The sequence below is a fragment of the Platichthys flesus genome, chromosome 5 (assembly GCF_949316205.1).
Source record: "Platichthys flesus chromosome 5, fPlaFle2.1, whole genome shotgun sequence".
Classification (NCBI taxonomy): Eukaryota; Metazoa; Chordata; class Actinopteri; order Pleuronectiformes; family Pleuronectidae; genus Platichthys; species Platichthys flesus.
In genome coordinates this window covers 27757167-27774303 of record NC_084949.1, presented here as the reverse complement: position 1 = coordinate 27774303, position 17137 = coordinate 27757167, and the positions used below count along the sequence as shown (strand labels likewise).

At 44.5% G+C, this 17137-nt stretch overlaps 2 protein-coding genes across 3 annotated transcripts; one reads left to right on the top strand and one right to left on the bottom strand.

Moving 5' to 3' along the window:
* Positions 1–97: 97 nt before the first annotated feature.
* Positions 98–8361, bottom strand: LOC133954056 (E3 ubiquitin-protein ligase pellino homolog 1-like). Of its 2 annotated transcripts, XM_062388332.1 has the most exons (7): positions 8202–8361; positions 5403–5562; positions 4755–4881; positions 2722–2823; positions 2020–2214; positions 1722–1910; positions 101–1428 (listed from the first exon to the last, which is right to left on the bottom strand). In XM_062388332.1, exons 2-7 carry the CDS (start codon positions 5486–5488, stop codon positions 850–852), a joined length of 1278 nt encoding a protein of 425 aa, XP_062244316.1. In that variant the 5' UTR covers positions 5489–5562; positions 8202–8361; the 3' UTR covers positions 101–849. The 2 variants fall into 2 exon arrangements, with proteins under 2 accessions (XP_062244315.1, XP_062244316.1); XM_062388331.1 differs by lacking the exons at positions 4755–4881; positions 5403–5562; positions 8202–8361 and adding an exon at positions 3235–3744 and having other exon boundaries at positions 98–1428.
* A 4595-nt stretch (positions 8362–12956) lies between these two features.
* LOC133954106 (B-cell receptor CD22-like) lies at positions 12957–16095 on the top strand. The gene is made up of 7 exons (XM_062388409.1): positions 12957–13170; positions 13299–13559; positions 14101–14361; positions 14584–14668; positions 14795–14852; positions 15530–15618; positions 15958–16095. The coding sequence occupies exons 2-6, from the start codon at positions 13346–13348 to the stop codon at positions 15608–15610; spliced, it is 699 nt and encodes a 232-aa protein (XP_062244393.1). The 5' UTR covers positions 12957–13170; positions 13299–13345; the 3' UTR covers positions 15611–15618; positions 15958–16095.
* Positions 16096–17137: the final 1042 nt, after the last annotated feature.

The window sequence follows — 17137 nt, the reverse complement described above, 5'->3', positions numbered from 1 at the left end:
ATAAACGAAAATACATATAGTTTGATATGAGACAGGGATATTTATGTATTTCTTCATGTATTTGTTTCTTTATTAACATTCTGGTCTGGATTTGACAAATCTAGGTGAATCAGTTCTTGGTCTGATGTGATCTATAAAACTGTGAAATGCTCATTTTTGTATTTTATCAATGAGATAACGGTTCTTAAATCTATAACTCTGTTTTATAATCTAGTTCATATCTGACAAGTGTTTTTAAAGTCTGATGTTGTTCTCTTCACATTTCAAGGTGGGAAACATAACATTTATGGATTCCTTATTTACACCTGGAAGTTTGGCCTCATGGTGGCGCTAGAGAAAAGGTCAGGGGATCACATGATGGCGTCAGAAATCCTTCTCCTGATCATGAATATCCAAAACCATGTTTCATTGAGTTGATTTAATTAAGTGTTTGATGAAAGAGATTCTTCTTCTCTCCACATGATGTCTTCACCACAAGATGGCCGTGTTTGTATCAGAGAGATTTTAGTTTCATGTTTGTAAAACCAGAGGAAGTGGACACGTGTTTTATTAAGTTCCAGAGAAACAGATCAAATATCAAAACATTCATGAATAGACACAGAAATAAGTCTTAGTGGAAACGCTGTTAAATTCATTTACAAAAGACTGAAGAGATAAAATAATAAATAAATCAAACATGATGTTGAAGTCAAAACTGTCAGAATCATACTTATAAATTAAGAAAGAGCAGAAATCATTAAATTACATAAATTTGTCAAATTAAGTTAAATTCATTTCATTGTCAGGATTAAATGATGAAAGGTTCCCGGAGTCAGAGCTCGTTGTGCTGTGCAGTCGTCTGATTGGTCTCTAGTCCAGTGGACTCTGGAAGATGAGTCTGACGCAGCCCAGGTCTCCGCCCAGCGGCCGGATGCAGAACGGGCAGGCGGCCTGGAGGGCGTGCGTGCCGTGCGGCAGGCGGATCTGACTCCAGTACGCCGCGGTGCTCTGGGAGCAGACGTGTCCGCAGGGGACGAAGGCGTGAGTGGGGGGTTCTGCGTCCAGATAGAACCCCGCCTCGCAGCCCAGCCACAGCGGCACATAGGGGCCCTGCGCCCGGCACATGGGGCACTCCCTCTCCTGACATGCCGCCTCCACCTCGGGGTGGCGGCGCCCCCCCCAGCCGTGGTAGCCGTGCACGTGGCCGCAGCGCAGGTAGGCCCAGGGCTGCTTCTCGTCCAGGACGTCCCTGCGGCGCAGGCTGGGGAAGGCGAGCGTGTTGAAGCCCACAGGACACTGAGGCCGCCCGGCGTTCAGCTCCTGCCGCAGCGCCTCCAGGTGGTTGACGGTGGGGGTGTGGGCCAGGCCCTCAGCCGTCCGCCACAGCAAGGTGGCGCCGCACAGGTCGATGAGCGAACCGTCCACCAACTCGTTGGACTCGGAGGAAACCTGAAGACGAGATGGAGGAAACGTTGCAACCTTTAGGCCTCGTCCACACGAATACAAGTTACTGTAAAAACAGAACTGAGGTCGGTCCATACCAGAGGTTCAGATCTTTATCAGTTGGAGGTTAATGGTGAGAAAGATTCTACCTGAGCGTCTCTAGAGCTGGAGGAGCAAAGTGGGATTCTCTGACTCCAAGTGACAGGGTTCAACTGATCAGTTTTCTGTATCACACATCATACAGAACTTCTGCTCTGTTAGATTTGCTGGTGTCTGTTGGTTCTCAGTGTGTTCCTCACCGTCTTCCCTCTCTGCTGAGCGGACCTGGTCTCCCGCAGCGTGAGGGCGTTGCCGCAGACGGAGATCTCCCTCCACAGGCCGGGTCTGGAGTCCTGGCTGAAGCCGTGACGCGGGTGCATCACCAGGACGCCATTGGTGGTCAGTCCGTCCATCTGGCCGTCCTGCATCCTCCACTTGGCCGCCCTCTCCTGGGAAAACATGATTTCGTGTTTAATGATTTAATTTTGACCAGAACAAGTTATTTGTAATTACATGGAACTCAACTAACGACCGGCAGCACCGGTGTGATGGGCCTACCCCGAGGAAGATGTTCTTGGAGGAGTCGAAGCCGGCAGCGTAGACCCGTGCAGAGTACGGCGGGTTCCTTTGGCAGATGATGCGGCACGCAAAGCGGGAAATCGTGCTCTGAGCCGCCGGCTGGGCGAGGGCCTGAGCGCCGGGCACCATGTCCGTCACCACAAAGTCGATGGGATTCTCCGTAGAGCGTCCGATCTGCGATCAGAGAAACCAGGTTACACGAGACAGGAGAAGTATCAGGACAAATCAAAGTGAGCGAGAACAAGAACTTTATTTAAATTCCCTTTTTACCCTTCAATAATTACGTATTGTTCATCATTTGTTTATTTTGCCTGAGACTGAATTCACGTTGGAATCAAGACTCTGAGACGAGCCTCATCTGAATCCAGCAAAGAGGACATGTTTGTTTTAGGACAGAAAATGTCCATCAGCGATGATGAAAACCCAGAAACTACGTCATCTGTGTCTCCAACCATCTGCAGCCTCGTGGAAAACATTTCCAGTTGAGCTGCAATTTAGTAAATATGTGAAACACGTTCTTTTTAATAATTTCTAAGTTAACATTAATTGAGTGAATCAAAAGAGAGATACGGTAAAGAGGATGAATCTCAGTTTGAGATGTCAGCTGTTCTTTCAGGAACCTTGTGGGTTAACCTGACCCGGACCCTATTCTAGGTGGAGATCTGTGTGGAGGACACAGACCTGGAACATGTCTGTGTTGCTGTCCTGGGTGTACTCCACCACCACCGTCTGGGCCCGGGACAGAGTGTAGGAGATACTGTGCTGCTCCTTGTTGCTGACGGCCTGAAACACAGGAGACATCAACAGATTAGAGAAACATGTGAGGTGAACTCCTGACAACATGTCTGAGGTGGATGACGGGTGGATGGTTGGATGACAGACGGATGGTAGATGGATGACAGAAGGATGATGGGTGGATTATGGGTGGATGATGGGTGGATGACAGACAGATGAAGGGTTGATGACAGATTGATGATGGATGGATGATGGACGACAAACGGATGATGGGTGGTTGACAGATGGATGATGGATGGATGGATGATGGGTGGATGATGGATGGATGACAGATGGATGATGGGTGGTTGACAGATGGATGGGTGGATGATGGGTGGATGATGGGTGGATGGATGATGGGTGTATGATGAGTGTATAATGGATGGATGACAGAAGGATGACGGGTGGAGGAGCTCTCACCTTGGAGGCCTGGGTGGAGCAGGACGTGTGGACGGTGCTGGGTGGATGATGGGTGGATAATGGGTGTATGATGGGTGGATGATGGATGGAGGATGACAGATGGATGATGGGTGTATGATGGATGGATGGTAGATGGATGACAAAAGGATGATGGGTGGATGATGGATGGATGATGGCAGAAGGATGATGGGTGGATGATGGATGGATGACAGACAGATGAAGGGTTGATGACAGATGGATGATGGATGGATGATGGATGACAGACCGATGATGGGTGGTTGACAGATGGATGATGGATGATGGATGGATGGATGATGGGTGGATGATGGATGGATGACAGATGGATGGGTGGATGATGGGTGGATGATGGGTGTATGATGAGTGCATAATGGATGGATGACAGAAGGATGACGGGTGGAGGAGCTCTCACCTTGGTGGCCTGGGTGGAGCAGGACGTGTGGACGGTGCTGGGTGGATGATTGGTGGATAATGGGTGTATGATGGGTGGATGATGGATGGAGGATGACAGATGGATGATGGGTGTATGATGGATGGATGACAGACAGATGAAGGGTTGATGACAGATTGATGATGGATGGATGACAAACGGATGATGGGTGGTTGACAGATGGATGATGGATGGATGGATGATGGGTGGATGATGGATGGATGGTAGATGGATGACAGAAGGATGATGGGTGGATGATTGGTGGATGATGGATGATGGATGTATGACGGGTGTATGATGGATGGATGGATGACAGATGGATGGATGGATGGATGACGGGTGGAGGAGCTCTCACCTTGGAGGCCTGGGTGGAGCAGGACGTGTGGACGGTGCTGGGTGGATGATTGGTGGATGATGGGTGTATGATGGATGATGGATGGATGACAGATTGATGGATGTATGACAGATGGATGACGGGTGGAGGAGCTCTCACCTTGGAGGCCTGGGTGGAGCAGGACGTGTGGACATTGCTGGGTGGATGATTGGTGTATGATGGGTGTATGATGGATGATGGATGGATGACAGATTGATGGATGGAAGACAGATGGATGACGGGTGGAGGAGCTCTCACCTTGGAGGCCTGGGTGGAGCAGGACGTGTGGACGGTGCTGGGTGGATGATTGGTGGATGATGGAGTATTGGTGTATGATGGATGTATGACGGGTGTATGATGGATGGATGGATGACAGATTGATGGATGGATGACAGATGGATGACGGGTGGAGGAGCTCTCACCTTGGAGGCCTGGGTGGAGCAGGACGTGTGGACGGTGTTGGGTGGATGATTGGTGTATGATGGGTGTATGATGGATGATGGATGGATGACAGATTGATGGATGTATGACAGATGGATGACGGGTGGAGGAGCTCTCACCTTGGAGGCCTGGGTGGAGCAGGACGTGTGGACATTGCTGGGTGGATGATTGGTGTATGATGGGTGTATGATGGATGATGGATGGATGACAGATTGACAGATGGATGGATGGATGGATGACGGGTGGAGGAGCTCTCACCTTGGAGGCCTGGGTGGAGCAGGTGTGGACGGTGCTGGCTCTCACTCCGTTGGCTCTGTTCCTGCGACTCAGAGCGAAGCCACTTCTCCGGCGGCTCTTGTCAGCGCAGGTCAGAGAGCCGTTACATCTGAGCACATGACATCACACTGCTGGTTACTAACAGGGGGGGGGGGGGGGGTCAGGTTCAACTTCAATCTGTCTGTGAAGTTTATATAAATAATAAATCCTCAGTACAACGTGTAAGACTTTATAACATTAAAGTAGAAGGATCATATGTGTCTTTATAAAATTACTTTCATCTATGAGACAAAGACTTTTCACTGCTGCTCCTGAACGGGATCAGTTTCATATCATATTTTGAGATTGGTGAGAATTACTGATCACCTCATATCATATCATATTTTGAATTGAAAGACTTTCTGTGTAATCATCTTCTTCTTATTCACCTGAAATATTCAACTGAATTACTTCACGATTCTTTAGTCTGAACCCAAATATCAGGTGTGAAAGTTTCCTCAGAGCACGGTCAGACTAGTGTGTAGTACTGGAGAGTACTGGAGAGTACTGTGGAGTACTGGAGAGTACTGTGGAGTACTGTGGAGTACTGCGTCTAAAGGTCCTGATGCTGGTAGTGAGTGAAGATCTTACCCCAGCAGTAGGAGCTCTCCATATTTGATGGGTCCTTTGGTGGAGGCGGGGGAGGTGGGGATGTTTTCCTGCCCGAGTGAAAACATCTGTGCGGGGGGGGGGGGGTTGCCCAGTGTCGCCCTCAGAGCGTCTCCATCAGCACATGTTCAAGACACGTCACCTACACACAACAACTAGAAGTTTAAAAACTTTGACTTCACAACCACACAATCTGATAATCTAATGTAAAGTGAGTCGTTTCTCCTCACGTCACTTTGAATATTTAATTTAAAATGTAAAAACAGCTGCTGTGGCATTCACACAAAACACACACAAAGGCTTCAGCAATACACACACACACACACACACACACACACACACACACACACACACACTGTCTTTGTGCTGGGAGCAACAGTGGCACACAATCTACGTATTGACTGCAGAGCACTGGGTGAGGCTGTGAGGCGGCAGCGGCAAACTGGGCCTGATGTCATCATGCTTTCACCACTGACAACAATCTAATAATAATAAAAAAAATATATATATATATATGTACATATTACTACACATCTCATAAACCATTGTAAATGATGATGGCTGATAATCTAAATCTAAAATGAATGGGATTTTACTTCCTGAACCGAGCTGGTGAAAGGAAGAGTCCAGCTCATCCCATCCTGTTCTACTGGAAGGGGGGGGGGGGGGGGGGGGGGGGACTCTCCCACTGCTCTGTTTCACCATCTAAACTGTGAAAATGATTGAGTATTGAAAACACTGTGACTCTGGGAAGTGACTGACATCGACCACGTCCATGAACAGCGTCCCGGGGGAAACCCTGCAGGCTGCTTGGCTTCAAGTTGAAGATATCTGTAGTTGTGAGTATAATGAAAAGAAAAGAGAGCCCCCCCCCCTCCATCAGGACCGGCGAGGCTCAGTCCCTGAACCCGAGAGGCAGAGGACAGACAGAGACTCACTGCCTGGATCTGGACACCAGGGAGGACGGCTGGTCTCAAACAAACCCTCTGTTGTGAATGTCTCTCCTCTCGTGACGGAGACGTGACCTCCGCCCACAGACTCCACCCGTCACTCATGGTTCCTGATGGAGGACACAAAGCTCTTTGGGTTTCAGCTTCTTCTTCATCATCACAGGGAAGAGCTTCGTTTGTTATGGTGGCGCCCACTCTGCCTCCCACTCCTCAGAGTAGCATGGATTTGAACCTGACTCCATCACTGACGTGGACTTCACGTGTGAGACAAAGTGAATCAACGTGTTGACTCTGACTGTGTCGTCCCACTGGTTATTACCCATGATCCTCTGCTTCCTGAAGAGCTGCTGCTGTAACAAATCCACCAAACTGATCTGAAGTCTTCATGTTTAACAGTTTCCTGCTGAATGTTAGAGACAAACTCTGGTTTTTAATAACTTCAGAGTGTTTTGAACTGATCTCAGTTCAGCTTCACTCTTCAGCTGCAGCTGGTTATGACTCTCAGTCAGTTGTTCTCACAGGAGATGGAACCACCAGATTATTCAGATTGGGGTCCGGATTGGGGCTCATTAACCAGATGAACCAAGATGACACACGGCCATTAATGTTTGGAGAAGAAGACGTGAAGCTTCGTGGAGGATTTCACCGAAGATCAATTTCATAAGAAGAGTTTGTTCTTAAAATGACTAAATACAACATTCTGTAGAGTTTTTCTCAGAGCTTGGTGACGATTAGAATCAGAATAAAGGGTTTTGCTGTTATTTCAAATGTATGATAATAAGAAAGACGAGGTGTGTGTGACACTATTCAATCACTGATGGATTCGATCTCAGCTTTAAAAACCGGCCCATGCCCATTATGCCTTTGAATGAAGGGTGCTAAGATGACGGTCTCCTCAGCCTCCCTGCTTCCATCCACCCCCTCTCTCCGGGCCGGGGCAGCGCGTGGCGGGTGGAGGACGGGTCGGCCCGCTGCGAGACGACAGTTGGACAAGACGGAAGAAAGTTTGGGTTTCAACCGGGGGACAAAGGCAGCGTCTGCAGGGACAGATGCTCCTGCTGGACGGGGAATGCTAATCAGTTTGTGTGGCCTGAACAAAAGAGACCAGCTGGACTGCAGAGACCCAGGAGGACCTGCCTGTCAACCACAACCACTGCACACACACACACACACACACAGACACACACATACACACACACACACACACACACACACACACACACACAGACACACACATACACACACACACACACACACACACACACACACACACACACACACACACACACACACACACACACACACACACAGTAATCAAAGTGTAATTACTTGGTTTAAGATGTGTAATTACTCTATATATAGTTAACAGCAAATTTAAAATCCAGGATTTGAAGGAAACACTACATGAGTATTTCGGGATACTACACAACGTACATTCTGTCAAAGTATAACTGTGTGTATTATTATTTCAAATGACATGTGTAATGTGGTTAATAACTATCTTTACATCCTGAATTCAACATCACACACACTTCATGTAGAATCATCACAGGGAACAGTGTTAAAGTTTAGGGAACAAAGATAATCCATTACAACGATAACACATTATAAGTTAAATACACTTTATCAAATAAAATGCTGACAAATAACACAAATGAGCTCAAATCTCTTTAAACACAACAGTTAAGTGTTGAATGATCAACGTGGGATTGTTCTGAATGTCTCAGATTGAAATGACAGAAGACTCGTTTCAGTGAAGTTGAATTAAACCGCTTTTCACACATTGAACTGGTTGAGCTTCAGTTTTCAAACTGGTTTGAAATCAACTCACAGAAGTTCGGAGGCTCCTGGTGCGAACGTCCCGCTCACCGATGAGCTCACCGATGAGCTCACCGGCCTCTGAGCGCTGAGCCGGACTCGGTGTTAAGAACGTCCCCGGGACTTTGAGCGAGTTCTCTTCGGTCAAACGTTAAATTCACAACAAACCCAGTGAGCTTCAGCTTCGTCTCCGAACCGGCCTCTGATTGGCTGATCATCACATTCTTACCCTTACAGTGACCAATGAGCGCGCTTCACACCCGACTGCAGCCAATCAGAGGCAAGGACAGGGCGGTTCTTGAAAGACAATGCTTGAGCCTCTTCCTCCCAAATCTTTTCAAAATAAAACAAGGAAGTCCAGCAGCGGCATTTCAAAGTTAAGCAATTAAAAGAGTTTATTATAAACTCTTTATATATTTTCAGTAGTAGAACAGATTTTTCCTCTGTTTAGTAAAGACGAATCATAAACTATATTTCCTCTTCTTCCTCAAGTCACTGAGCTGAACGTCTTCACTGCTCTGTTTGAATTCAGCTCCTGGACGTCAGCGACACAGTGACACATGTCGGCCTGCAGTGACTCCTCAACTTCAACACAACTCAGCTTGTAAAGTGCAACATTAAACTTCTGGATGTTTGACACAGAAACAAGCAGAACAACGTCACGTCAATTCTCAAATAACTTTCGGTGTCACATTCAACGTGCGACTGATCAACTGCCTATTTTTTGTAAAGACCACAAAAGTCACATAAAATCACTTCCTGTGAAAATAATGTGTTATTATTGCGTAACACAAAAAGCCAGTTGAACACAACATTTTATGTTCGTCCAGAAACAGGAATAAAACAACTTCAGAGCAAAACGAAAAATGTGTTAGGACTTAATTCTTTATAAATGAAACCTACGAGTAAAAGTCCACTTTAAGATTGTTACTGTTTATAAAGCTGCATGTTTATTTAAAAAGTTTCTTTGCAAGGTTCAGTGAATGTTTAATTCATTTTATTATAATACTGGCATTTTTTTTTAATACATACATTCTTTGACCTTTTGTCCTGTGGGAAAGATTTCATTAGAGATTACAGGTTTGAAGTCCTTGGAGATTTATTGAATTATGAATTATAATTGAAGTGATTATTAGCATCAGAACAATTTGGAGCAAAACTCAACTGAGCTGAAAAACGTTTGTTTCATGATCACTTCCCTCAAACTGTGTGTTGCTGCAGCTCCTCTTTTCAGCCTCTGTCTGAAACACTTGGTTTTACCTCCTGTCTCTTTAATGCGCGCACCTCATGACCTGTGTGGTATCATTTCACATGTTTCCTGTCACAGCTCTCACCACAGACAGGTGTATGACCCATGTTTGGGCTGATGAATATTTTCGTATATGATCTATTTTTTGCTGCCTTAGTTTGGCCTAAAAAATATTAAAGTAGGTCTGAGCGTGTTGTTTTAGAGTTTGTGGTTTACAGACCTTTCAGTTATTTTCATTTCGATCCTTAGATACACACGTCCAAATGGTACACATGGTGATTTGGGGAAACATAAGCGACATAAAGTCACACAATTAATAAGTAATGACATGAATGAACACGTAATTCCACATTTAATGTATATTTGTTGACCTAAGTACTAATTACAAATTCGAACTTTGATCTTACAACTCAAATTTACAACGTTTAATCTTCACTAAACTTCACGTTTGATACTGAATATAAAGATGGACAACATGACAGCTACCCCCAAAGTGAAGCCAAATGATATCTGTCCCCCCCGTGGCTGGCTGCAGTGTTTGTCATAAACCCGTCCTCTTCCATGTCAGTGGATGGGACATGGACCAAACCAAAAAATTGCTATATGGGGCTTACAGTTTCAGTTGGCCACTAAAGTCGTTTCTAACACTCTGTAAAATGAATCAATTCACAGTTATTACAAACCACAGTTTAATCTAACCCCATCAGACTCAGCAAGCATGTAAGTGTAAAGAGGAAGGGGGGGGGGTGTTAAACAGTTTTAACGTATCTTTCTCTTACAGAATCTGTCTTTATTCTCAGACTCTTCTGTGTTGCAGGTAGACGTGTCTGTGATGTGACTGAGTTTCATCTTGTGCACATTATTTATCTGTGGAGGTTTTTCTTGTTTGAAGTCACAGACGAGAGCAGCAGCTACTATGAGTGTAACTGCAGCAGCCAGTGGATTGGTTGTCCTTCTTCTCACTGTGACAGGTACTGTACCTCTACATTCATGTTGTCACTCTGTTTTACACTCAGACTTCTGATTCACCTGAAGTGAGTTTGAGAGAGAAAGTAAAAATATAAATGAACCATTCATTCATTTTCAGATCACCACCTGTAAAGTGATTCAGAAAGAAAATATATGAATGAATTATCATCAGTATTATTTTGTATCTTAGTTTAGAAGTTTCTATCGTCTAGAGCTCAAAATATTACAGAGGCTGAAACATATTGTTATATTTATTATTATTATTATTATTATTATTATTATTATTATTATTGTCATCATGACTGAGTTCTTCTCCTCTCGATGAGGACTTGTCATCAGTGTGTGGAGTCATTAGTTGAAATGCTATGGAATGCTGCTCATGGAAATGTGTTTCTTTTCTACAGAGAGTAAAAAGTAAACTAAGTGTTCTCTGGTGTGTTATGAATCTGATTCTCTGTGTTACAGTGGTACAGTGTGAGAATGGCTGGGATGTGAGTTACACTTCTACTGAGATCTGTGCCGTCAGAGGATCAACAGTGGACATTACCTGTACCTACACATACCCATCCACATTTAATAACCATGATACTACAGTTCAGGAAACGTTCTGGTTCATTCAAGAGAGTAATGGGATTCACGTTGATCTAAGGACTGATCCGGAGTATTCAGGTCGTGTGGAGAATCTCTGTGGAAACAACAAGTGCACTCTGAGAATCTCTAACCTGAGAGAGAGCGACTCAGCTGTGTACAAGTTCAGGTTCACAACAAACCAAACTACTGGGAGTTTAACTGGTTCAGCTGGAGTCACTCTGTCTGTCACTGGTAACATTTACATCTGAACATTCATTCATATATTTCCTACATCTTGTTTGGTTCACTTGAGTGTGTGTGTGCACTTTTATATGCATGTGTGTGTTGTTAGTTTGGAATGAAATGAATTCCTTATTCTCACAAACAGGTTTGCGTGTGGAGGTGAGAAGATCAGTGAAGTTTGACTCTTCTTACTGGGCAGAGCTCAGGTGTCAGAGCAGTTGTCGTCTTCCTGATCATCTGAACTACGTCTGGTACAAGAATCAACAGAAGATGATGAAGGAACAAGCATATTATTTTGGTTATTTCTCTTATGGAGACAGAGTTTCCTGTGCTGTTAAAGAAGTCGAGGATTTCCGCTCTCCATCACTGTGTGAGTTTAAGCTACAGTATTTCACTAACAGCACCATCTGCTGGAGTATTAGAGACGATGCATTGTACCATAACTTCATGTGTCTTTAAATACTTTTTTCTGCATGGGAACATTGAACTCTTGGGATACTACTGTCAGTACTGACTAAATACTGCAGTACTAGTACTAGTATTCTGCTTGTGTTAATATAGATGGAAGACAGCATAGTGATCGCCCCCTGGTGGCTGGCTGCAGTATAGAACATACATCCTGTCTCCTCCATGTTAGTGGGTAGGACATGGACCAATCTAAAAAGTCAAATACATTTTACTAAAAGATGGTTTGTGTCATTTTAGGTCGTTCTTATCAAACTCTATTGTTCATGTTTCTCATAAGTTTGATTTGAATTTGTTATTTGATGAAATGAAAATTAGATTAAACTTCATGATTGACAGCTGAGGCTGACTCAGGATTGGTTGAGCTCATGTATGGGCTGGACCTTGATACTGTGGCTCCACCTCCGGATCACTACTGTGCAGACTGTGGTTCCAGATGTGAAAGATGGCAGCGTTGGTATCCAGGATACTTTGGCTTCATTTCTGCAGAGTGGGAGGAAGTGGAGACGTGTCGTCCATCTTTGATCGACTCTGCATAAAAGACACAGATCATTTCCTCCATATTGACCAGTTTGCTCCATTATAAGAGCAACTTATACAAGGTCCCTCATGTTCCTCACCTCCAACAGTGTGTTTCTCCCTCACTCTGAAGTCTAAAGGGAACTTCACTGTGTTTTATGTGAACTGAAAGTTTCCTCATCTTGGCATCGTCATCATCTTAAAATGAAAACCTGCCGACTGGTGATTCACCAGAGAAAATACATGGAGTTAGTTTTATAAATGTATAAGTTTATCTTCTGATTCTCTGATGTGCTCTGTGTTACAGTGGTAAGGAGTCAGATCGACTGGGGTGTGAGTTACACTTCTACTGAGATCTGTGCCTTCAGAGGATCAACAGTGAACATTAACTGTACCTACACATACCCATCCAAGTGGAATAACCTTGAAACTACAGTTCAGGAAACTATCTGGTTCATTAAAGAGAGTAATGGGATTCACGTTGATCTAAGGACTGATCCGGAGTATTCAGGTCGTGTGGAGAATCTCTGTGGAAACAACAAGTGCACTCTGAGAATCTCTAACCTGAAAAAAAGCGACTCAGCTGTGTACAAGTTCAGGTTCATAACAAACCAACCTACTGGGAGTTATACTGGTTTTCCTGGAGTCACTCTGTCTGTCACAGGTAACATTTACATTAGAGTCAGTTTGAAATGTTAGTGTGTATGTTGAAATAAAACCACATGTTTGTTCACAGCCCCTCAGCTCCAGGTACATGTGAAGAGATCAACAGCCAATCCATCTTCTACCTGGACAGAGCTGACCTGTCACAGCAGGTGTCAGCTCCCTGATCATCTTTCCTACGTTTGGTTCAATAACAATAAACCTGTTGGACGAAAAAAATACTTTCACCTCCAACACTTTAATGCTGAAGACAGCTATCACTGTGCTATAGAAGGACAGGAGCGTTTCCCTTCTCCTACAGTGTGTGAGTTTACTCCTCCTCATGAAGCTTCAATAATGAGGAAGTAATTTAAATTCAAAAGTTGAACAGATAATAGAGACAGTGTTTTGGTTGTATTCTCATCCTGTGTGTTAATATAAACCATCCTTCAGATGCTCCAAAGCCTCCCTCTGTGTCAGTGAGTCCCTCAGGTGAGATCATGGAGGGCAGCTCAGTGACTCTGACCTGCAGCAGTGATGCTAACCCAGCAGCTCACTACACCTGGTACAAGGAGAACCGAGCTCTGCTTCAAGGACCAGAGGGTGTTTATCGTCTCTCCTCCATCAGCTCTGGGGACAGGGGGGTCTACTCCTGCAAGTCTGAGAATCAGTACGGACGGATCAACTCCACGTCTCTACACTTAGACGTCCAGTGTGAGTAGAAAACATCCACATGTCCATGAAACCCAGCACTGTCAAACTTCAGCTCGTCTCTATAGTCCTATTAGAGGAAGGAATACAGCAGAAAGGCAGTTTTAAGGACTCATGATGTAAATCTCTAACTTCTTTGTGACATTACTTATAAAATATCTTTCCATTATATGATGGAGAATAATGTTCTAATCAGTATATGATTTAGTCTCTCTGGTATTTGTGGAAATATCTTGGAAAATGTTTCTTTTGGGTCAAATCTTAGCTCATCTTGACCGCTGACCTCTGACCGATCAGCTGCAAAAGTTAATATTCACTATAATATTCAGTAAGTTTGGTTCATGAGTTGAGTTATTTTGTACAGTCACACACACAGGCTGAAAACAAACCCTCAGTACCTGCTTCTGTCTGTGCTGGCGCCCCGGGTTCATAATGATCATCTATATTTAAGAAGCACTTATCAAAACCACAGATTGAAAAGTTCTTCACTTTGGTTAATGAATATTTCTGAGTTGATTTCATGATCTTGCATGTTTTACACCAGACGCTCCAAAGCCTCCCTCTGTGTCAGTGAGTCCCTCTGGTGAGATCATGGAGGGCAGCTCGGTGACTCTGACCTGCAGCAGTGATGCTAACCCAGCAGCTAACTACACCTGGTACAAGGAGGACGAGGACTCACCAACAGCATCAGGACAAATCTTCACCATCACTAATATCACAGCTGAACATGGTGAAAAGTATCAGTGTGAGGCCCAGAACACACACGGACGTAGTAAGGCCACCTTACATCTGACTGTTGGAGCAGGTGAGTTTAGCACTCTGACTTTTATAGCCTACACCCCCCCCCCCCTTCTTGGCATTGCACCAGAACCTTAAATCATCAATACTCAGGATTTCCAGATGTGTCACAGCTGTATATCAAGCCCATCATATTGCACATGAACAATACTGACTGACCAACAGCATCACCTGGCAAACTGAGTCATCAGTCTAACCCCACTGCTCATGTCTCCTGTCTGTTGTCCAGGGAAGTCAGTGATAATCATGAATACCATCAGGCTGACTCTGGTGGTCGTGCTGGTTCCAGTGCTTGTCTGGACTCTGTGGACGAGGTAAAACAAATCCATCAGTTCACCCTCTGCTCTTTGACTGTCTTCTTCAAATGTCTTCAAACACTAGTTTCAGTGTTATGAAGTTCATTTTGTCAAATGTTGTGTTTGTTGTTGTTTTCGATCCAGGATGAAGAAAACTCTGAGTTTGAAATCAGAAGTGAATGAAGCTGTGGAGATGATAGAGGTGAGAGACAGTGAGGCCAGAAGAATGACTCCATATCACTGTTTTCATCTCACCATGTTAGAGAAAGAGAGAAAACATTTCTTGGATTAGCTACTTTGTCTGAATCTGCCCCAAAATGTAAAAGGTTCTTTCCATTGACCGTATATTAAAATGGACGTAGACTCTGGGTCTAGAAAGTGAAGTGAATGATCCATTTAGAGTCAAATAGACCATAAAGCACTGCAGGCATTGGGGCATGGATACCGTGTGATTGACAGCTAGTACTGGGTGCAGGTCACTGGTTTGAATGGGCGGGCAGTGTCCTTGGGCCCTGAGTCAGGCTCCACCCCCTCTCCTCCAAATATGGTTACTTCTGGTTTCAAAGAACCAAGATGGCGCAGGACAACGTGTCAAAAATGGAGGCTTCAAAATGTCAGCTCACAAACCAATGGGTGACAGCACAGAGTGTTGACACTTCTTTCTTGGCACATGTCCCGTCCTTCCACCAAGTTCTGTGGAAATCAGTTTATCAGATTTTGTGTAATCCTGCTGATGAACAAACAAACCAATGGACGGGAGGGGGGGGGGGGGGGGGGGCGCAACTACGTTCAAACTGTTTTGAATGAATTGTGATTACTTGCAGGTTTCATGAATAAAGTCCAGTGAGGATTAATATTTTCTCATCTCTCCTCCATCAGTCACACAACTGTCCTGAGTATGATGACATCGCTGCTGCAGCACAGACAGAAGACACAGAGGAGCAGGAAGACCTGGTGTGAAGCATCAGGTCAGAGCCACTGGGACAAACACAACCAAGATGGACGACTTCAGAGAACATCCGTACAAGCGAGTTTTACAGAATCCATAGTGTGTTGTTATTAAATACTGGAAATCTGTCCAAGCAACAAAATATCTGAGTGCAAGCGCAGAGTTTGAGCACAAGCAGAGTGAATGTAAGCACCAGCAGGAGCTGAGTGAGTGCAAGCGCAGGATGTTGAGTAAAAACACCACGAAATCTGAACGTGCTGATCCAGCTCTCAAACTAAAAGACCACGATTTAGAATGAAGAGAAAAGCACCGTACATTTCCCTTCTACTCTTGGTTTCCTGTTTTCTTCTCTCCTCAGGTGCACTGTGATTGGTTGAAAGTATTTAGGAGGGAACAGGAAGTCTCTCTCTTTCCATCCTTTGTTGCAGCAGCAGCAGTTTGTACAGCATGACCTTTAGAACAAGAGTATTGTTGTGTTGTTTCTTTTCTTTTTCTTCTCTGAAAGAGAGCTTTAGTTCTGATGTTGGTTTAGGTTGAAGGAAGATTCTCAGATCCGATGACCCTTTGTGGGTCGGTGTGTTGGGTTTCCCTTCTTTTGTCCATTTTGCCGGCCTGTTGTTGAAGTTGTTGTCTTTTCTACAATTAATATATTTTCTTTTTGCTGTCTCTGAACTATGTTGGACGTCTTGGTGATGAGCCTTTGAGGCTGTGGTAACACCACGTGACTCATCTTGTGTCTTATACATGATATTAATGTGGTTATTACATGGATAATGAATTATTATGTATCGTGGTGTTATGATTATTTCTTAAATAAATGTTTTTGGTCTTTTGTTTTCACTCCTTGTCTATTTGTTTGTTTGTTTTTCAACAGAATTACACCAGAAAACAAAAAACGGATTTTTCCACAAACTCATCAAATTTTGGCATGAATCCTGATAAAGGGGCGGAGCCAGGAGCCTGTTTGAATCACTGTCTTTATAATTGTGAGACTGATGAAAACAGTCAGGATTACATTACATTTCATTTAGCTGACGCTTTTATCCAAAGCGACTTACAATAAGTGCATTCAAACCCGAGGGTACATACCAAGGACGACAAGAATCAAGAAAGTACAATTTCTTCAAAATAAAGCAAAACTACAAAGTGCTATAAGTAAGTGCCATTTAAGTGCTACTAAAGTGTTAGTTTCAAAAAGTTGTGGCTGGATCCTCTGGTTCCTGACTCCGGCGTTACTCCGGACGGTTTTTCCATCTACCGGCAGGACAGGACTTCCGAGTCGGGTAAGAGCCGAGGTGGAGGGGTGTGCTTGATGGTGAACTCTCGCTGGGGCTCGGATGTTGTTGTGCTTTCTACACGCTGCTCACCAGACCTGGAGCTGCTAGCAATAAAACCCTTTTTACCTTCCCCGTGCATTCAGCTCCATTCTAATCACAGCTGTTCACATTCCGCCGCAGGCAGACAAAACATGCGCGTTACACGATCTGTACGGAGTTATTAATGGACTTGAGGATGCACACCCTGAGGCAGTCTCTATT